Source organism: Amaranthus tricolor, chromosome 4, assembly GCF_026212465.1.
Source record: "Amaranthus tricolor cultivar Red isolate AtriRed21 chromosome 4, ASM2621246v1, whole genome shotgun sequence".
NCBI classification, from domain to species: domain Eukaryota; kingdom Viridiplantae; phylum Streptophyta; class Magnoliopsida; order Caryophyllales; family Amaranthaceae; genus Amaranthus; species Amaranthus tricolor.
Window position 1 is genome coordinate 13028324 of NC_080050.1, and position 23052 is coordinate 13051375.

A 23052-nucleotide genomic window follows, 5' to 3' on the forward strand; every position below is an offset into this window, starting at 1 on the left:
ATAATTAAAGGTGTTATCTTTGAAATTAGAAATGGTGTGGGCTTTCATGTTACATTTTGGTGGTGTATTAATTTTATTGATTCTTGCTATGAATAATGGTTAAAAGTATCATCTTTGAACATAAAAGGACTAGGGTTTGAATTTAGAGATGAAATCACTAATAATGTGTGTTTATACTATATTTTGGTGGTGTGATGATTGACTAAATAACCTTAAAAGTTATTTTAAGACCTAGTCGATTGGTTATTGTTGTGATAATTAGTAATGGTGATGATTTTGGTTGACTATGAAAGTGATTTTGATTGATTAAATTGGGAATAATAGTTACTAAATGTTGTGGTTTGATTGTTGTGAATTACAAATACCCTTATTAGGTTGTTATTGAAGTTATAGATACATGATATTAGTAAGCCAAGAGCATAATGTCAACTTTTTGTTGATGGTTGCTAAAGTAATTTGTCGTGTTGTTTTGACTATATTTCTTAATAGCTTTGGAGAATGTAACAAATGATATCCCGATACGATAACTCTAAGATTTGCCTTATCGTTATATTAATGTTATATTAAAATTATAAGATTTAGTTGTGATTAGTTACTTTTGGGTAACGCGAGCCGATATGCTCAAAATTAGTTAATGTAAAGAAACGATTCACACATACTTCTACTTTAAATTGATGGAAAGACTTATGTTGTGTTGAGTTGATGATTGTGACTTGTATTGAATGAGTTGTGTGCGTGCTAGAGTCATCGGAAACTCATGTTGAATGGGTGATAGTGCTCACTTTGGTATTTAGTTTGGTATGTCAAAGTAGTTAAGGGAACTTATTAGTTCTACTCATAACCCATATAGGTGCCCATTTCGTAAGAGAAAAGTAGAGCCTTAGTTGGGGTGATTTTGTGACTTTTGATCGTGCAGTGACGCTTACAGGTGCGTACACGTGGTAACTAACCCTTATATGCAATTTGCTTTAATACATTATTGTTTATTGTGATAGTATGCATTGTATCGAAACTATGAGGTACTAGTAAGTACACTTTATATGAAGAGCTATCGACTATGAAATCCTTGCGCTTAGAATAGTTTAGAGAATGAGAGTGTTAATAGAAGGCGGGGACTCCCCCTTATTTATTTAAGAATTAGATTATGCCTTAATTGGAGTTAGAATGACTCCTTTATAGGTGAATTTCATATTTTGTTGAGTGGCTCAGTGGGTTTTAGCGTGTTGCTATCCCAGGGCGCTCATTAATAGTCGAAAGTGGAAGTTATTCCCATCTGATAAAGTATTAGATTATGATTAGCTGGCGTGACTCAACTGGATTATGTCCGGTTGATTTAGTAGTCCCCTAGGTGAGGTTCGACGGGACCACCGTAAGGGGGGTATGAGCATGCTTGGGTCATTGGGCGCTGGATGGCCGATACCGCCCCTTGACCGAGGTGTTACCATGCGGGCCTTGCAAACCCCAATATGGTGGTCTCTTCACTGGTTTAGTACCCCAGTGTGTTAGTTTTTCCCGAAGGTAGGACCTGAGAGGGTCAGTTGGAGGGGGCATGAGCTCATACTTTGCCGTGGGCGCCGGATGGCCGATAACGCCCTTGGCCGTGTCACTATGCCAGGAAGTAGAGAAAGATCCACTGATAGAAAGTTATTCAGTGATAAAAAGTTTATTCATTGATCGAAAATTATTTAATGATCGAAGGTTCATTCTTTGGTAGAAAGCTTACACATTGATAGAACGTTTACTCTTTGAAAGAATATTTACTCATTGAAAGAACATCTACTTATTGATAGTATAGTTTATGCCAGTGAGAAATGTGCCTAAGTTAAGTTACCTCAAGGGTATTACAAACTATGATTACACTTACCTTAAGATAGACAAGCTCTATAAGGTCATGTGTTAGGTATTTTGTTAATGCCTTGGTCGAGTTGAGCTATACGTGTTTTGCAAGAGTTTATGTTTGAAAAGAGGAGCGTGAAGACCTGCATTCTACCCAAGAACACATGGTTCGGGTCGAGAAGCACGTAATGAAATTAAGAAGTATAAGTGGCCGATAAACGGTTACTATTTGTACTTGCGTCTTATGGAATCATCTTATGTTGTTTTATAATATAATGTTATCTAGTAGTTGACCTTATTATATTTGATGCTAGTTACTGAGGTGTACGTGTTTGTGTTTATGTTTGATTGTTGATGACTTTTTATGATTGTCCTGCTATGACACATTGGCCTTTGGTCTAATGTCGAGCAGCAAGAGGATCATAGACAGGCGTAGCAGGTACTGGAGCTTCTTTTGCATTGCATTGCATTTGGGGAAAGTGATGAAGGCGAAGCATAACCTGTGTCATACCGCTATCTTTCGATTTTGTAGCTCTCGTTATCTTTTATAAACTTTGGTTGTATATGTTTTGTTATGAGGCCTTGTGTCCTCCCTCGTATATTTGTATTTCCGCTGCGTAGTTTATAACTCCGTATGGTTTTAACAAGTTATGCCTTTTTAAAACGCAAACGTCGACACTAAAACCACAATCCATGCTTGACATGTTGATTTGAGAAGCCGGCGACGAATCATTCCGCCGTGACATAGTTTTGATAGGCCGTTGGTGCCTTTTACTTTATTAGCTTCTAAATAACTTTTGTTCTTCTACAAAGGCGCACAGTTTTAAGACAAATGCTGCCGAAATTTTCACTCACCTTTTTAAAGTTAATATTAACATTTAACCAAATTCTTTTCCTTTTCTTTTATGTAACACCCGAATTTCCTCCCGTCCTTTACGGTTTTGGTTTCGTTAAGGGGTCGGAAATTCTGGGGTGTTACACCTACTTTCAATTTAGCACTTCGACACCCTAGGTTGCACAAAGGTAATTTTTTACCCGATTTTTGTAAGTTTTAATCTGAAAATTAGGGTTTTATTGAAGTTCTTATATCTTTATTAAAATGTAGGTCACAAAACCTCAAATCATTACTCTTCAAGGTCATCCACAATTGATTAAGGTAATACTTAAATGTTTTAATTACTTTATTGTGTTGGTTTTTGAAGTATGCTTGTTGACGGTGATAATGCACTAGTTTATATGTTATTGTTATATTATTTTCAAATAATTGTTATTGTTATATAATTCTGAAATATGTTATTGTTATTGTTATATAATGCACTAGTTTATATGGTGGTAATGTAATAGTTTAGAGGTTTATATGCACTACTTTATATGGTGATAATGTGATATAGTAGAAATATAGTTTATACGTTATTGTTATATAATTTAGCTAATTTAATTGATATAATTGTTTAAATGACATTGTTTATATGGTGATAATGCACTACAAAGATTGTTTATATGGTGATAATGAACTAGAAAGATTGGTTATATGATATTATTTATGTAAGAATGTTAAACAAAGTTTGTACGTCACAAAGAATGTTTATAGCTAATGTAGTTGATATTTTTATAAACAAAGATTGTATTGAAATGAAGTTGATGATGATGTTGATTACAAATACATACTTTATTCATGACATACAATCATTACAACCTAAGATTGCTTCTTAAACTTTTTCAAAATCCTCTCGGTTTCATCACTCCTACATGCTTTATCAATTACTTCCCTTTTTAAGTTATCTATCTCGTTTCTAATCTCCTCATTCTCTTTATCGAGCTTAATAATGATGTGTTTTTGCCATTCGGTGCCCTCTGGATCAACCCACCTAAAGTAGGTGTATCCCAACCTTTCATCTTGGAAAAGTGGGCAAGCAACATATTGACGACCAGGATCAAAATCGCTCCAATCATGACCGTATTCGACTTCATGGCCACAATGACATATCTTCCATTGATTGAGGCTTTGAGATATACATAATAACTCTAGTTAGAATCATTAAGTAAATTAAATAATAAAATTTATACATTAAACAAAAATTCAATAATAGCATTAAATAATCAACTTGAGTGATAAAGTCCCTTACCTTTGGATGCTAATTTGATTGAATTTGATGGAATGAAATAAGTTACAAGGTTCAAGTATTTATAGAGACTTGAGGAACGGCTTGTTTGAATAGTTAACAGCTAGTTTGACCACAAGTCACAAGAAAAAAATTAAAAAAAAGACAACAGGGTTGTTCGCAGTTACTAACTGCGAACAAAGTAAAACTAGTCAAAAAAGTCAAGGGGCCTGTTTGCAGTTAGTAACTGCGAACAAGGGTTTGACCATGTTTGACCAGGGATCCCCTTTGTTCGCAGTTACTAATTCCGAACAGACCCCTTGACTTTTTTTTACCTTTGCTCTTTGTTCGTAGTTAGTAAGTGCGAACTAATCCGAACCTAGATTTGGGGAGTCAGACGCTTATAAATGGAAATAAGTTTAAAATTATCTTATTCCATGCATTTTTTTGATAATTAATCTTATTCATTTCAAATTTTTTTCGTCGAGGGGAAGGTCAGAAATTTCAAACAGTCAATCATGTGTGAGATCTTCTCAGTATGAATTGGATAACCAAATCAGCCTAAAAATAGTTTTCCTTCAATATGCAAATTAATACTTGATCTATTTAAGTTCATAATTGATACATTTAAGGTAAAAATTGATTTTTCAATTGATTATTTTAAGGTTTAAATAGATCTTTTTAAAATCAAAATTGAAGTTTTTTATAACAAAGTAGTCATGAACTTTTGATCATTTTCAAGAAGCATTTATTTAATGTCGGTCAAACTTCTAAGCCACACAATGAAATTGTGGGAAAAAGTGATAAAGGGGAGAATTAGACAGGAAATGGTGATTAAAGAGAACCATTCGGTTTTATGCCGGAAAGGTCAACCATTGAGGCAATTCATGTTTTGAGGAGACTAACAGAGAAATATAGGGAGCGAAAGAAAGAACTACATATGGTGTTCATTGATTTGGAGAAAGCGTATGATAGCATACCACGACGTGTCATCTGGGATAGCCTCAAGGCTAGAGGTATTTCTTCAGTGTACATTGAGGCCATACGGGATATGTATGACAGAGTTTCGACTAGCATTCAAACACCGGTGGGGATAACAGAGCCTTTTCCGGTTAAAGTGGGACTACATCAGGGATCGGCTCTAAGCCCTTTCATTTTTACTGTCATAATGGAAGAGATTTCTAAATCTATTTGGGAGACGGTACCGTGGTACATGATATTCGCGGACGACATAGTGTTGGTAGTAGAAACTAGAGAGGAGGTTAGTAACAAATTGGATGAGTGGAGGGAAGCTTTAGAAGGTAAAGGATTGCACATTAGCCATACGGAGACCGAGTATTTGCGCTGTGACTTTAGTGGGACATAACCGGTAAGTGAACTAGAGGTGTCCATGGATGAAACAGTTGTTAAGAGTACAACCAAGTACAAGTATTTGGGATCGATCATTCAAAGGGATGGGGAGATTGACGGGGATGTAAATCATCGTTACATGCGGGTTGGCTCAAGTGGCGAGCAGCCACCGCAGTGCTATGTGATAGGAAATTCTCAACCAAGTTAAAAGGAAAATTCTACCAATGGGACCGAATGTTTGCCTGTAAAGAATTTTCGAACATAAGATGGAAGTTACAAAAATGCGAAGTTGAGGTGGATGTGTGGGCACACATTAATGGATCGAATTAAGAACCAAGAGTTTAGGGACAAATTAGGGGTAACCCCTACATCCTAAAAAATGCGTGAAAGTAGATTGAGGTGGTTTGGTCCTGTGCAGAGAAAGACTTTCGACGCCCCTGTGAGGAGGGTAGAAAGCATTATAGTAGAGTGTAAGAAGAGTCGAGGAAGACCCAGGAGAACTTGGGATGAGCAAATAAGAGTTGACTTGCATGATTTAAACCTCTCTGCGGACCTGACTAGGGATAGGAGTAGTTAGAGACGCCTTCTTTTTCCCTCCCAGACCCTGGCCTTAGTTTTCTATGAGCGGGATATACTAGGTAGGATGATGACGATGATGATGATTTATTTAATGGATCATTTTAAGGTCTAAATTGATTATTTTTAGATCAAAATTGAAACTTTTATAACAAAGCAGCCATGAACTTTTAATTAAACACTACACCTACAACTTTATTTCCAAGTCTATTATAAACAAAAACTGTTGAGGAAAGAGCAATGTCACTAGTATTGATTGATGTTAAAGAGTACAAGTACTCTTATTTTCTATTAGAACCATCATGTTGCATTAAATAAGAGTACTTGTATTGTGCAATGTGGTAACACTATTATTGATAGTGTTATTGACCATCATTTGTTGTTTAGAAATCATCCATAGAATGATAGATTAATATTATTTTATTAACTCCGTTTGAAATTGTAAAAATAGAACCATATTTAAGTAGAAATTGATGTGTTCAATGTCAAGATTGATCACGTATAGGTCAAAATTAAATTTTTTTAATTGAAAATGGTTGATATATTTAAGGGTTACTTTAAGTTGAAATTAATATCTTTAAGATCAAAATTGATAAATGCCTAAAAAATGGAAAAAAAAAACGAGGGAAAGCATGTCAGGCTGTTACACACGCGAATTAGAGGGGCACAAATTTATAGTCTCATAATGAGTCTCAGTCAAGTTTTTGTGCTTCTCCAGTCCCTTTCCATCTTCTTTCCCGTTTCATTTCTAGAGTCTTGAATACGCCTCAAGTTCAACTCTCCCATACTCCTGCAATTCACAGTAACCGACCTACATCTAGCCCCATCTCCAAAATGCCACGATTCAACGCATCCAATGTACGCCCATCTACTCGAGCCAATTCATTATCAACCGCCCACATCCTCCCTGTAGTGTGGGAGAGCCCCTACAGCCTCTTTCTCCGACAACCACCACAAATAGCACGCTGCAACCTTCATTCGATTGAGGAGCTACTCTACCACTTGGAACTTAGCTAGCCAATAGCCTAGAATCGATGCTTTATTACCATCTCTATAAACAATATTGGTGGATACAGTGTGAGGTCAACAAGGTTAGTTGACAACCCTTAAATCCAAAATAAAATAACTATCCTAAATAAGTTGCATTGGTTACACAAAAAAAATAACAGGATTCGAAACCCATTACTTACATTTTGCCATATTTTTTTCTTTTACCCACCCAATAATACTTTCAATCCCAAAGAAAGTAAGAAACCCTTCATCAGTGAATGTCACTGTCATTCCAATTTCCAACCCGAGTACCCAGCCCGCTGTCTTCTCACTCTCCTATTGGTGCCACTACCTGACCACCACCGTCTGCCGCACCAGCCACAAGCCCAGCCGCACGCCCGCTCTGCTCTTCTCTCCAACCTCCATCATTAATTGGACCAAATCTCTTCTTTAAGGTTAGTTTTTCTTTTTTATTTGAAACTTATTGTCATTTGCTATAAGGAAAAATTGTTAAAAAAAACTATCTACAAAAAGTGGTCTTTTGTGAAAAACTACCTACAATAAATTTTTTGTCAAAAACTACCTAAAAAATATAGTTTATTTGTCAAAGACTACCAATTAACAGAATAATCTATATTGACTGTTATTTTTAACATTGACCCACATGTGATATGCACATGACTATTAGATCAGCTATTAAATATTATAATTAATTAAAAAAAAATAAAAGGAACATTTTAAAACTCACATATCACTTCATCTTCAACCTCAACTCACCCTTTTATTCCTAGAAATCAGTAGCATTTTCAACCTTCATCTTCAATAAAACCTACTATGAATGTCCATGAACAGCACATGCATTCCGCATCTAATAGATGAACAACTATCAATACAAGACAATTTATTCTTCTTTCTTATTATTTCTTCTTTTACACTTACTTATTTTGTTCTCTTCTCCAACCTCTTCTTTTGGAGGTGGTGCTTTTGTTGTTCCTTTCTTTTTCCTTTATAGCAAAATTCAAAATTAAATCTTACTTTTGTGATTCAAAATTTGAAGTTGAAAATTGCCAATTGATTACTGCTATAAATTATTTTGTTTGAAGTTGAAAGCTAGAGATTGAAGATGTAAGGGGGGTTAATTTTTTTTTTTTTCTCTAATTTTGTTTTTTTAAATTGTTTTGTTCATTAAATATCATAGTTTCCGTTAGTTTTAACGAAAAATGAATATCTTCCGTTACTAGGTAGTCTTTGACAAATAAATTATATTTTTAGGTAGTTTTTGACAAAAAGATTTATTGTAGGTAGTTTTTTTTTTTTTTTTTTAAAAAAAAAAACCACTTTTTATAGGTAGTTTTTAATAATTTTTCCTTGATATAACATTGAAATTAATCAAATTAATTTGTAGTATTTCATTTCTAAGGTTGGCATGAATTGGGTTTGTTGGGGTTTTTTTTAATTGAGTAAATTTGTTAAATTAGGATTGTTAATTTTGGGTTTTTTTTTTTTTTTTTTTTTTTTAATTGAGTAAATTTGTTAAATTAGAGTTGTTAATGGAGTTTTTTTTTAACTGGGTAAATTTGTTGGCATGAATTGGGTTTTTGAAGTTGGTTATGAATTATGGATTATGAGATTAGTGTTTGAAAGTTTATACACTCCAATTCACTAGTAATGTCCTGTTTGCTTTATACGCTCTATCTAATGCACTTATTCAATCCATAATATCTCTAATTGTGCGTAACTAAAAATTATGAAAAGTTGATATAAATAATTCTTGCATTGAGACGAATCAAACAAGATCCTATTCGACTATGTTATAGCTTATAGATTAATAATAGAATACAAATTAAGAGTAAAAGATGAATAGTGTCTAAAAAATGAAATATTATTAGTGAATTAGAGGGAGTATTATATTCTATAAATTAATAAAGTTCATAGGTTTGGTATATAAATTTTCTTTGGAGTTTGGACTCTGAGTTAGTTGAGAATTATGTAATTAAGTTAGTAAGTTATGATTATTTGGACAAGTCATTACGCTTTTCCTTTGTCTTGGGACTAGGGATGGTCATGGGGCAGGTCTGGCCAGACCCGGATCCTTTTATTTTTTATAGATTTAGATCCGAATTCGGACACTAAGGGTTCAAAATTTTCAGACTCAAATCCAAACTTTCGGATTTGACGGGTCTAGAGTCCTTGATAGGTTATTAATGGGTCTTAAACAAAGTCTCTTTAATTGTCAAAATTGAATCTTTTGCTAGTTAGTGAATTAGACGGAGTATTATATTCTGTAAATTAATAAAGTTCATAGGTTTGGTATATAAATTTTCTTTGGAGTTTGGATTCTGAGTTAGTTGAAAATTATGTAATTAAGTTAGTAAGTTATGATTATTTGGATAAGTCATTACGCTTTTCCTTCGTCTTGGGACTAGGGATGGTCATGGGGCAGGTCTGGCCAGACTCGGATCTTTTTATTTTTGATAGATTTAGATCCGAATTCGGACTCTAACGGTTCAAAATTTTCAGACCCAAATCCAAACCTTCGGATCTGACGGGTCTAGAGTCCTTGATAGGTTATTAATGGGTCTTAAACAAAGTCTTTTTAATTGTCAAAATTGAATCTTTTGCTAGTCTTTTTGTATTTTTATATGCAATTTATTATCTTATTACAAACACTTGTTCGAATTCATGAAATTCAAATACAAAATAATTACTAAAAAGTAAAAAATATATATTTAATTGTATAGGGTCCGAGTCCGGGTCTGAAGGGCGGGTCTAGAGTCTGGGTCTCGAGGTTGAGTCTGGTTTGAAATAGACTACATTTAATAAAGCTTAATTATAAGTTTATTAAGCTGATTGGGGTTATTAAGTGAGTTAATTCGAGTAATTATATTATTATTTTGATGATATTGACTCAAGTATTTCATTTGTTAACATTTTCAAAAAAAGAGATATATTTTATTTAATGTATAAAATTCGTATAAAGAATACTTCATTAAAAGTGTATTTTGATTATATTTTATTAATTGATTACTATCTTATCTTTATAAAAATAAATTTAAATAAAGTATTGAAAAATAAATTCCTAAATGCAATCCTTATTCATACTACCAATTACTTATTTCATAAATCGTCTATTATACCCTTACAGCATGTCTTATATAAGACTGTCTTACGATGAGACGGCTTTAATAGAATTTAATGGGTCAAAACTAAAATTAAACCCCTTTTTACCATCAATAAACCGACGCACCTCTTCCCTCACATTGAAATCCAACCGATACACCTAGGCATGGCCACGGGGCGGGTTACCCGGAACCGAACCGGTCCCGAACCGCTTGGAACCGGAACCGGAACCGGAACCGTTTGCGACAGGTTCCGAACCGCCCCGAACCGCGAAACCGTGAAACCGCCGGAAAAAAGTCGCCGGAACCGTGAAACCGCCGGAAAAAACCGTCGTGAACCGGGCCAAAAAACCCGCGGGTTGGAACCGGAACCGGTCCGGGAGAACCGGTCCAACGGTTCCATGGAACCGGTTCTGGAACCGGAACCGGGACCGGTCCGGTTGAACCGGCTCAACGGTTCCATGGAACCGGAACCGGAACCGGAACCGGGACCGGTCCGGTTGAACCGGCCCACCGGTTCCATGGAACCGTTGAGCCAAACTAGCCGTTAGAGAGCCGTTAGAGAGCCGTTGGAATCCATCCTATAAATACTCATCACTTTCAATCATTTTCATTCACAACTCATCTCTTCTCCTACTCTCTCTACTTAATTCTTTAATTACGCAATTATTCTCTTAATTACATAATTAGTCTTCTAATTATTTCTTAATTTAGTTAGTTACATAATTAATCATTTATTTATTTCTTAATTCTATATTTCTATTTTTACTTCTATACTATCAATCATGTCTTCATTTTTGAAAAGAGCCACAAAAAAAGTTACTAAAGTGGCAAAATCATTAGGAGGTTCCAGTTCCTCCAAAAGAAAGGCCACTTCTACTCCGTCGGTATCAACAACACCCTCCATTAGTAATTATAATTATGAACCTAATTATCCGGAAGGGTACGACCCGGAGTTACATCAATATGCAGAAGAAGTGGAAAAAGATATACAAATTGAAGAAGAAGAAGAACAAGAAGAAGAACCAACGACCCCAATTGGGGTACATATATCTCGACAGTCATCAACAAGATCAGATGAAGAACAAGGAGAACAACAACAACAAAGACAAGCTCGTGGTAAACGAGTCAATTTCCAAACTATCGGTTAGTTTTATAATTTTATTCTTCAAATTAATTAAACTTTAAATTATTTATTTATTTAATTATAGTTTTATAATTTTAAATTATTTATTTAGATGAAGATGAACCAATAAGACAACCTTTTCCGGCAATGCCACCTTCTAGTGGTAGAGCTGTTTCACATGTGTGGTCGTATTTCACAAAAGAACCAACCGAGAATCCAGATATGTTCCTATGCACTTGTCAAATTTGTGAAAGTCAAGGAGTAAAGCCCTTAGTTTCATACAATTTCGCCAGAGGTAAATACTTTTTAAGTTTTTTATACATACATAATACATTCATACATTATATATTCATATTTTATAAACATTTATTTATTGTGTTTTGTGAATACGTGTTAGGTGGTGGAACGGGATCTTTTAACAAACATTTGGCAAAGAAGCATGGAATCACAAAAGAAACTCATGCATCAAGCGGCAGCGGGACCACAAGTGGAAGCCGACAGACACAATGGGACATTCCCAACACAGGTATGCCTTTTAGATATAATCGTAATGACATGATTGATGAATTTTCTAGGTATGTAATTTGCGATGAATTGCCTTTTAACCACGGTGAAAGTAGGGCATATGAGCGTCTCACTAGACAACAATTGCAACCACAATTTAGAGCAATCCCTAGGAACACTCTTAAAAGACGAACAATTAAATTATACGAATCAATGCGCTATGGCCTAGTTGAAATGTTTAAATCGTTTAATGGTAGGGTTAGCATAACAACTGACATATGGTCTGCTCCCCCACATTTAGAATCTTATATGTGTGTAACAGCACACTGGATAGATCGAAATTGGATTATTCAAAAAAGAATAATTGCTTTTGAGACTATGCCAGAAAGACACACCGGCGAAAACATAAAATATAGATTAATAGAGATATGTAGGGAATGGAACTTATTAGATAAAATATTTTGTTGTTCAACAGATAATGCAACCGCAAACATAAAATGTATAGAACTTTTATTTAACGAACCCGCCTTTAGTTTAATCCTTGGGGGTAGCTTATTACACATACGTTGTTGTGCGCACATAGTTAACTTATCTTGTCAAGTAGGTATAAAACAATTAAGTGAATTATTAGAACCAATTAGGGATATAGTAAAATGGCTTAGGATCGGAAAGATTAAAAGAAGATATAAACAATTATGTGACCAATACCAACTTAAAAAAGTGTATTGGTCATTAGATACTCCTACACGTTGGGGGTCAACGAACGATTTATTAAGAAAGGCGATTGCTTATCGCCCAGTAATAACACAACTATATAGTGAGTGTACAGATAGTTTCATAGCTGATGAAACTTGGGAATTAGCAATAGGTGTACATAACATATTAGAAGCGTATGACCACGCGACTAAGATTTTTTCTTATGTTTATGAACCGAACGTTCACTTAGTAATAAGTGAATGTATTACTATTTTTTATCACCTGCTTAAACATAGACAAGAAGATACTAACCCACAATTAAGGCCGATTCTTGCTGAAATGATGGAAAAATGGAAATCATATTTTACCGATTTTCCTTACATTTATGGAATCGCAACCATTTTGGACCCACGTTTTAAAACCGAGGTCCTAACCAAAGTAATAGGATTTTATTATCAAGCGTTAGATCGCCCGTCTTCCGATGTAGCTTATTATGTCGGAACATGTAAAAAATATTTAGCTGAACTGTATGAATTTTACGCTAGTGTATATAACCCGAAACGCGATATGTCTAGGCGTGCTAGCGTTTCGGCTCGTCCCTCTTTCTATAATTCAGTAATTGCTAACATAATGACGCAAGATGATAGTTTTGTAGGATCTTCTTCTTCCTCGACCACATTTTTAGAACTAGATAGTTATCTAAAACACCACTTTGAAATAGACCCAAGTGTCTATAATATTTTGGAGTGGTGGAAAGAAAAATCTTTTAAATTTCCCATTTTATCGAGAATTGCAAAGGATATCCTTGCAATTCCCGCGTCCACTATTGCGTCGGAGTCTGCTTTTAGTGCAGGTAGAAGAGTTCTGGATGAAAAGCGATCTCGTCTTGCTCCACATAGTATTCAAATATGTGTTTGCAAGAAAGATTGGGACCAAGCGGAGATACGAACACAAGGACTAAGGAACGATGATGATCAAGACGACGATGATGATCCATGGATGATGATGGATACAACTTCATCATCGTCAGGAGGAGAGTCAGCGGAAGCATCTAATCAATATCAACCACATGATGATGACGAAGACGAATAGGATCAATCCGACAAGCGACAACGATGAATCAACACTCAACAACTATAAATAAAAGGTATGACAAAGAACTACGTGGGCTTTGATTCCTTCGGGATACGTAGGCAGCTTAGTATTCATTTGGGTACTAGGTTCAAGTCCATTTTCTCCCTCTTTTTTTATTAATCATCTTTATCGACATTATCATTGATTCGTTTCTTATTAATTAATTTTTTTCCATTCATTTTAGTAAATATTTCAATAACGATGACAACTTGACATGCAATGAATTTCGCTAATAATCAAGTAATCATCAAAGGTACGTCCGCGATATTATAGTATTTTTTTATTATACAAAAATTTAAAGAAAAAATTAAAATGGAACCGATGGTCCGACCCGCCCGTCCCGTGAGTTGGAACCGCCGGAACCGCCTCATGAACCGCTAAGGAACCGTTTGGAACCGCCCGGAACCGGAACCGGAACCGGAACCGTTCGCGACAGGTTCCAAATGGAACCGGAACCGGGTGGAACCGGAACCGGATGGAACCGGAACGGAACCGGACCAACCCGGACCGTGGCCATGCCTAGATACACCCATCCCCTTCCCTTCATCCTCTACTCTTTCCTTCTCTCTCTCCCCATACTCCTGCGCACCACCAGCCGCACAGCCCTCTCCCACGAACAACCACGAGCAGCAGGGGCTGCGTGGTCTCTTCCAAGCAGCAGAGCAGGCCGCGTGTACCCTCACAACAGTCGGTAGTCCCTAGTGCCGCCACTCCTTCCCTTGGTCCACCACCACCACAACAACCACCTACAATCTTACCTTAAGTTGAAAGGTCCTTCAATGGTGATTGAGGTAATCCACAAACTATTCTATTTAAGTATTAATTGAATGTTTTAAAGTAGTTTTGTATTTGTGGATTCAATTTGGGGTTTTTAAATCAAATTTAAGCATCAACTTGAATTTAATTAGAGTATATGAGTTTAATTAGTAATTGGGTTCTTGCTAGTGTTGATTAGTATTGGTTATTTGGGTTATTTGATTTCTAATATAAAACTTGGTATTGTGGATTTTAAAATTTCAGTTTCGAAACTGAACTTTCTGTTTTGGCTATTTTGGGGATGGTTCTGATTGTTTTTGGGTTCTTATGTCTGCTTGAGATATGTAGAACTTCGAGTCGCGGTCGTGTGGGCACTTGAATCACCTCGATATGAGTTCGTATGAGGAAGTTATGTCCAAAATACTAGTAGACTGTCATAAAGATCGACAATGAGGTTCTGTTTTGTTCTGTCCGAATTTGTGTTGCTGTTTTTGAAATAGTTAGAGTCGTTTTGGGGTTTTGGTGTCTTCATGAGATTTGTAAAGCTTCGAGTCGTGATCACGTGGGCACTTGAATCGTTCCAAAATGAGTTTATATGAGAGAGTTATGTTCAAAATAGTGAAATACTAGCAGGCTGTCTTGAAAATCCATAATAAACCTTCTGTTTTGGCTATTTTGGGATTGTTCTAATTGTTTCTGGGTTTTAGTGTCTAAATAAGAATAGTAGAGCTCTGAGAAATGGTCGCATAGCCACTTAAATCGTCTCATTTGGTTTCCGTATGAGTGAGTTATGCCTGTTTTAGTAAGAGGTGTCTTAAAACCATTACGGGATTCCTAATTTGGGATCAAGAGATACGGAAATTAATTGGATAATTAAATATTTTTGGATGAAGTATTAGATTCTGTTGAGACTTGTTGATTGTAGGAAGAACAATGACCTTTGTGTTTAATCAAATACATTCTAATAGATTAAAGGTCTTGGTGTAACCTTAAATCCTTGTGAATCTTGATATGTAAGTATGAGATGGATGGACATTTAATTTACGAAATTGGTGGAACATGGTTGTTTATAAGAAAGTATTGGGTAATTGATATTCTTGAATCGACTGTGAGATTTTAAAGGTTAGAATGCTAGCATAAATCTTGGTTAAGCTGCGGTCTTAGGAGGAGATGTAATAAGTTACATGTTAGTATAGTAGTATCGAACGCTCTCTAGTGATGTTGTGATCGTGTTATGCTCCAGGAGACGATATCATCGAAGAATCCTTCTAGTTGATAGCTGGATTCGTTACCTTGAAGCGACATCGTCGGTGAGTAGTAGCAGTCCCTTAAAGGGTCTGATTAGACTACATTCTTGAACATAAAATTTTTACTAAAGCTCTTTCGAAATTGTAAATTGTTGAGACAAATGTTGTTGTGAATGCTTATGCTGATACTATGATATGGTCAATGGATCGGGCTTGTGAGCTGGTCATTGACAGAGTTGAGAAACATTGTTCCCTGCTCCCTGTTTGAAGCGAATTGCCATTGAGATATTGACTAGCTTCACCCGAGAGTGACATAGCTTTAGAGCTATGGATGTTCCACTCAACTAGACTCCCTGTGCGCACATAGGTATAGGGGACTAATGTTGCTTTTAAACCTATGATTTGAATTACTGTGTTTTGTCGTTTTGGATTGTTACGTCTCATTCAGTTTATTTTGATCCTCTGTTGTTTCCATCTTTTAGCTTGTCTACAGATCGGAACCAGTCGGGAATAATGGATTAGCGGAGGTGAATAGCGTTTCTAAGGATGTAAATTGAGCTGAGTACTTAGGAATTATAGATTTGTATTAGGAATTTTGGATAAATGTAAATTTGTTTTGGCTGTGCTGGTTATATCGGACTTGTAGAGAATTGTATGATTATCTTGTGGATTAGTTAGATGTTGGTTTTGGGATTTAGCTGAGTTAGTCACGTTGAAGAGCTTGTGACCCCTTTGCTTGAGTTTTGGAGGTGTGATTTTAGCTTCTTGGGAAACAAACCCAGTGATGACCCTGTTTACCCAGTCAACGGTTAGTCGGGTTGTTACATGGGTTCGGGTCCGGGTCTGCACCGACCGACCCGAATTCGATGGGTCTCAAAAAATAAAACCCAAACTCTTAAAAAAGGGAGAATCTGAGGCGGGTCCAATAGAATCCTGAACCCATGACCATCCCTAGTTGGGGTGAATTCAACTATTTGGATAAGCGACTAACATAATTTATTTGAAAAACTGGTTATAAAATATTTGGGGATCTAAAATCAATATCATAAGCTCATAACCTAACGGCTGCAGGTTTGGATCTACATGCTAACTCTTTTTTTAATTTTTTTTCCCAGTTTTGAAATCATCCCACTAAACCCCAAGTTTAGTTCGACATCTTCCATTTGCCATTTCAACAACCCTTTCTACGTGCTAGCTTCAAGTCTGAAACCAAGCTCAACCACCGTTTCAATGTCCAAGGCTGACGCACAGACCCCTGATCTTGATTCCACTAGCTTCTCACTACTGCTTTCCCTTCGGTCTTCTCTTCTCGCAGGTGATTGTTTCGGCATTCAATTTGGTTTTATCTTTTTGATTCAATATCTATTTGTTGTTTGATCAAATCTTTATTTGTTTGATCCATAAACTTGGAATAATTGTGGGTAATTGTTTGATACAATCTGCATTTTGCCTTTAATCTCTATTTGTCGATAAATGACAATTATTTGATTTATGGACTTAAAATAATTGTGGGTAATTGTTTGATTTAATCTACTTTCCGCCTTCAATCTCTATTTGTGGATATTTTTTTGATTTAACTGGAAGAACTTTACGGCCCATTTGCTAGGCATTAATAAACCGCGGTAATTGGAATGAAAAGTATTGTAATTTTGGTTGAGAAGTCTCTGGGCTACCTTGATGCCCATGCTTAACAACCTTCAATCATCTCAGTTTCTTTCATAAATCATCTCAGTTTCTTTCGTAAAATTCATTTTAATGCATTACTGGGGAGGTGGAAAATGTCTGGGCTATCGTGATGCCCATGCTTAACAACCTTCAATCATCTCAGTTTCTTTCATAAATCATCTCAGTTTCTTTCGTAAAATTCATTTTAATGCATTACCATTGGGGGAGGTGGTATTAGGTGGTAATGAAAATTTATAAAAAAAAAAATAATTTTGTGATCAAAGTTTTATTACTATAGGAAAAGGCATGAAGCTTTTGATGAAATTTTAAACTATATATCATTCCCATTACTATCATTTAGTACCACTAATCAAACGGGCTGTTAGAGTTAAACTCCAAAGTCTAAAGTTACTAGCCGTGGAAGTTACAGGATAATTTACAATAAAGAATAAGCCGGGTGTTGTACTCGAAGTCGGAAAATACTAAACGATAAAATTATTGGTCTTGAAGAAACCATAGTCAGAAGGTGGTGCAAGTCTTATTTTAACGTTAATTTTATGCGGTGGTTACCAATTTTTATTGATTGAAAGTTATTTCCATTGATGTATTCAGTTTGTTTTCAAATATATTATTCTGATGATGAGAAAGTAACAACAATGCCAAAGTCTTAGCACAAATAATATAGAGTCGACTATATAAATCAAAATAATCAATATGAGAGAAAGATTATAATTTATCCGATTCAATCTAATAGTACTTGTCTATAACCAACAACAATAATTTCAATAGTCATTCACATATATCCTCATTCTATCTATTAAGATTATAGTTTATCCGGTTCTATCTAATAGTACTTGTCTATAACTTGAATATAGGGAGGAAATATGTCATTGAATTTTTTCTACTATTATAAAGCTCTTTATGTTTTTCTATGTAGATAAGTAGCCTTGAACTCTAAAAGTGACGGTGAAATTATTTTCCTATTTAATGTTCATGTGGTTCACCCTTGAATATGATTCCTTGTTGGATGATAATGTAGTAAAGCATTAGAATATGTGTTCAGTTTATCTGCTATTGTGTGGTGTAGTCATCAAAGCTTTTTTAAATGACTAAATTCGAACAGATATGACTAATGTGTTTTCTGGTCATTTGTGCAGTAAAATGAATGCTGCAATGTCTGTGGAATTAAATGTCCTAAAGGATGTTCTACAGCCATTGCTAAAGGCTTCAAATTCGTCAACATTGAGCGAAGCCTTAGAAAAGCTTATTGTTGTTTCAAAAAGCGATGATGGACGATCAGATCTTGCATCGAAGCATATACTCCCAATTGTACTCGAGCTACTTCAGCATCTCTCGTATCCATCGGCACATCCTGTTCTCTTGCTGTCTCTTAGACTTCTCAGAAATTTATGTGCAGGAGATGCGGTGAATCAGAACTTGTTCATTGAGCAGAACGGTGCTGCAATCGTTTCCAGTGCAATCAATTCTGTGGGCTATGATTCTGATAATTCAGCTTGCACAATTGTACGCACTGCCTTACAGGTGGTAGCAAATGCTTCACTTGCCGGGAAGGAAAGTCAGCGTGTAATATGGGACCAATTTTTCCCTGATTTTTTTCTCAGAATCACTAGTATTCGCAGAAGAGAAACTTGTGATCCTTTGAGTATGATTATTTGTACTTGTTGTGATGGTAACATTTACTTGTATTCTGAGCTTTGCAGAAATCCAGGATTGGCTATCATTGCTGAAATTGTTCGTACAGCTTCAGAAGGTATTGAATTTTTTATTCGAATTTCATTAGCTTTACATGTTTTGGAGTCTAATTGGGGTCTCTATTATTATCTCTACTAGTTGGATTTGGAGAAGATTGGGTCAAGATACTACTGTCAAGAATTTGTTTGGAGGAATCTCATTTACCTGCATTGTTCCAGTATCTAAATGATGACTTTGACAAACTAGAAGATCATGAAAGTAGAAATATTCATTTTACAGGAGACCAAGCTTTCCTTTTGCGCATTGTGTCTGAAATTTTGAATGAAAGACTCGAGGATATTCATGTTGGTTCAGAGTTTGCTTTATATATTCTTGGGTTGTTTGAGAATGCTATCAAAGCTATCGATTTTTACACTAGGGGCCAGTCTAAGCTGCCCACTGCCGTCCCTTCCATTGATGTCCTTGGATACTCGCTTATTCTTTTGAGAGATGTATGTGCGCAAGGGAGTACGACAGTTTCTGAAGATAAGGAAATTCTAGATGTTGTAGCTTCATTAGTGTCTAGGGGGCTTTTGGATTTGCTATTATCCCTACTCAATGAGCTTGAATTACCAACATCAATCAGGAGAACTATGAAACCGGATATGAACCAAGTGCCATCTTCTCATTCGCCAAAGATGTGTCCATACCAGGGTTTCAGAAGAGACATTGTTGCAGTCATCGGAAATTGTTTATACAGAAGGAAAAACGTACAAGATGAAGTGAGAAAAAAGAACTATATATTTCTTCTTTTACAGCAATGTGTTCTCGATGACGATAATCCCTTCTTAAGGGAATGGGGCATATGGTGTGCCAGCAACTTGTTGCAAGGTAATGATGATAACAGGCAAATTTTTGTTGATATGGAGATGCAAGGCACTGTAGAGGTTCCTGAACTTGCTAAGCTAGGCCTGCAGGTTAAAATTGACCCCAATACTAGACGTGCTACGCTTGTAAATATGACTTGAGCTGCTTTAGCGTAGGGCGTAGGGTATTGACTTAGTAGTTTTAGTTGTGTGCTTGAAGATATTGGGGTATTGTAATGTCATAAATGTTTTCCACCCTTACCTTGCAACATGCAGGTTGTGAGTGCGATACCCTACAGTAGCATAATGTCAAATTTTTTTAAATGTAGTGCCTTCATGTGTGGGCAAATAAGGGTACATATATCCACCCCTGGCCCCTGGGTTGATTCCTCATAGCACCATTTCTAACATAAGAAATGTTCATGGAAATTAAAAAAGTTAAATATTTTTAGATGCTTGAAATATTATTTTATTGAATAAAAATTAATGGAGAACAGGAAAGGATAAAGGACCATAACCATTAAAAATATACATAATAAAGTTAGTGAAAAAAGATATGAAGATCACCACATGTGAGAATTATAAGCATTATAAAAATATTAAAATAAAATTATGGAAAAGTACATAAAATCCATAAGCATTAAAAAATTGAAAAAAGTTACATATAATAATCCAATTTTTTCATGATTTTCCTACAATAGTTGTACCTATTGATTAATCATGAATAATTTTAACTTTGAAGGGTGTTTTCACATAGTAAACCCCATACCTAAATGATTTGCTATACCGAATTTTATTATTTTAAAATAATATAAATTGAAATAAAATATTAAAAAATGTTAAAAAGTTTTTCTGATTTTTTTTATTACTTAGAATCTTTTATGTAACTTTTCATAATTTTTCTAATTTTACATTGAATTTCAATTTACTTTTTTGGTAAATTACCTACTATAACAAATCAATGTGTTACCTGAGTTTACTTCAGACAGATACCCCTAAAGTTGGGGTTATTAATGATTAATCAATAGGTGGTGGGATCATTGCTTGAAAATCATAAAAAAAGGATTTGAATTAGGTGATTAAAGTTATTTATGTCTAAATAATATAGTATAAATAGAAAAAGGGTGTTATTATTCATCGCCACCCTTTTCATTTTATCGCCACCCGTGACGAAATTACGAATTTGCCCCTGGACTTTAAAAAATTACGAATTTGTCACTGGACTTAAAACTTGTTTAACAAATGTAAATCGTACTTAATAACACTATTATCACTTAATAACATTATTATCGCGACTCTATATATATTGAATTTTCAGAGGCGTCCTTATAGGACATACGAATTCAAACACGATACTATCTCTCTAAAAACACTACGTTAACTTAAACAAGCTAAAACTGTAGCTCGAACAACAATGGCATACCAAAACGAGCATGATAACGATTCGGTAAGTAACTAATCGATTCGAAATTTTTCAAAAAAAAAATTTTTTCCAGAAAGTCCAGTCGCACAAAATGCGCGACCAGACCTAGGTAGAGTGACACAAAAAGTGCGACTGGACCTAGGTCCAGTCGCCCTTTTTGTGCGACTCTACCTAGGTACAGTCGCACTTTTTGTGCGATTGGTATTGAAATTTTTTTTTAATTTCGAATTATAAAATTTCTTTTGTTTAATTCATTTATTTTTAAGTCATTGTTGTTTAATAAATGTTGTAATAAATTATTTAATTTTAATATATTATTATGTTATGATATTGTTATTATAATAATTATTGTTGAATTTAAATATTTAGAAATTTTTTTTTAAAAAAAACAAAATAGAAATACTAGTCACACAAAAAGTGCGACTGGACCTAGGTACAGTCGCACTTTTTGTGCGACTGGTTTTAATTTTTTTTTTAACTTCGAATTAAAAAATTCTTTTGTCTAAATAATTAATTTTGAATTTAAATAATTTATTTAAATGTTTAATTATTTTTTTGAAACATTAATTCTTTTTATTTATTATAATTATTTTTTAAGTTATTACTATTATTTATTTAATATTATAGTAAATTATTTTATTTACTCATATATTTGTATATTTTTTTGTGTTTACTTAAATTATTTATTTATGTTATTTTAATTTATTATATTTTATATATGTATTTTATTTACTAAAATTTTTTTATTTCATATTTTTGTATTGATGTTGTTAATATATTGAAATTTGAATTATTAAACTAATTGATATTGTTAATATATTAAATAGTTTAATCTTTTAGTTATTATGAATAAATTTATATTTGCAGGACTTTGAAAACTTAGGGGATAATGTAGATTATTCTGATAGATTTGTTACCGATAGAGAATTTGATTTTGTAGATGATTTACATGCTTAGGCTGATGAGATCGCACTAACAATTGGTTTTCAATTTACATGTGCTTCATATAAACAAAAGGAAGGACGTTCTAGAGTGAGTTTGCACTTAAGATGTCACCGCTACGGTAATATACCCGACCTGGTTCCAAAAGTAGGGCTTGTGGGTGTAAATTTATGAGTATAGGAAGTAGTCGTAAACCAGGGGAAAGACCTTGGACGGTAAGAGTGTTTCCTGGTGAAAAAGGAAGACATAACCACCCATTCTTGATGTACAAAGATGGTCAAATAAGAGTAAATAGGATGACTGTCGATATTAGGCAGCACATACGAGATCTCAGTGCAACTGCCATGCAACTAGTGTTTATAATGACTTCAATTAGAAGGAATATTCCTAGTTTTTTTGCTAGTATGAATCAAATTTACAATGTAACACAGTCAATAAGGAGAGAAGAGATGGATGGTAGGACTCCTCTTCAACACTGTCTATATATGGCCACAGAGCATAATTATGTAGTCTGGACAGACTTGGATAGTGAGGGGCAGTTGAGTAGATTATCGATTGCGAATCCAACATCTATGCAGATGATACGTTCGTGGCCCCATGTTGTGTTGATAGACACAACGTACAAAACGAATAAGCAAAAGTGGCCCCTTTGCAAAATCATTGGAATGACGCCAACCCATCACAACTTCTTGGTTACGTTCTGTTTGATGCGAGATGAGGCGGCTGTGTCTTATTCTTGGGTGTTGGAGAAGTTGAGGGATATTTACGGCAGAGTTCAGACGCCTACCGTAATCGTAACGGATCGGGATGAGGTTTTGTCTGCAGCTATTCGTGTTGTCTTTTCAGGTAAACAGGTTTTAATGATTAATTATTGTCGATCTTTATACTATATATATATCTCAATTAATTTTAAATTTCTATTTAATGTAGATGTACGACATTTATTATGCGTATGACATATTGGCAACGACGTGGAAAACATGATCGACAAATTGTGCGGCTGCAAGAGAAATCAACAGGGGCAATAA

The 23052-nt window shown here is 34.9% G+C and overlaps 1 protein-coding gene across 2 annotated transcripts; it reads left to right on the forward strand.

Moving 5' to 3' along the window:
- The first annotated feature begins 13961 nt into the window (after positions 1-13961).
- Positions 13962-20110, forward strand: LOC130809838 (uncharacterized). 2 transcript variants are annotated; one of them, XM_057675670.1, is made up of 5 exons: positions 13962-14224; positions 15433-15499; positions 16552-16751; positions 18259-18872; positions 18953-20110. In XM_057675670.1, exons 4-5 carry the CDS (start codon positions 18263-18265, stop codon positions 19819-19821), a joined length of 1479 nt encoding a protein of 492 aa, XP_057531653.1. In that variant the 5' UTR covers positions 13962-14224; positions 15433-15499; positions 16552-16751; positions 18259-18262; the 3' UTR covers positions 19822-20110. The 2 variants fall into 2 exon arrangements, with proteins under 2 accessions (XP_057531653.1, XP_057531652.1); XM_057675669.1 differs by lacking the exon at positions 15433-15499.
- The last annotated feature ends 2942 nt before the right edge of the window (positions 20111-23052 follow it).

Coding starts and splice junctions, on each gene's coding strand:
- LOC130809838 (XM_057675670.1), top strand. CDS start 18,263: ATGAATGCTGCAATGTCTGTGGAATTAAATGTCCTAAAGGATGTTCTA. Junction 18,873..18,952: donor TGTTCGTACAGCTTCAGAAG/GTATTGAATTTT, acceptor TATCTCTACTAG/TTGGATTTGGAGAAGATTGG.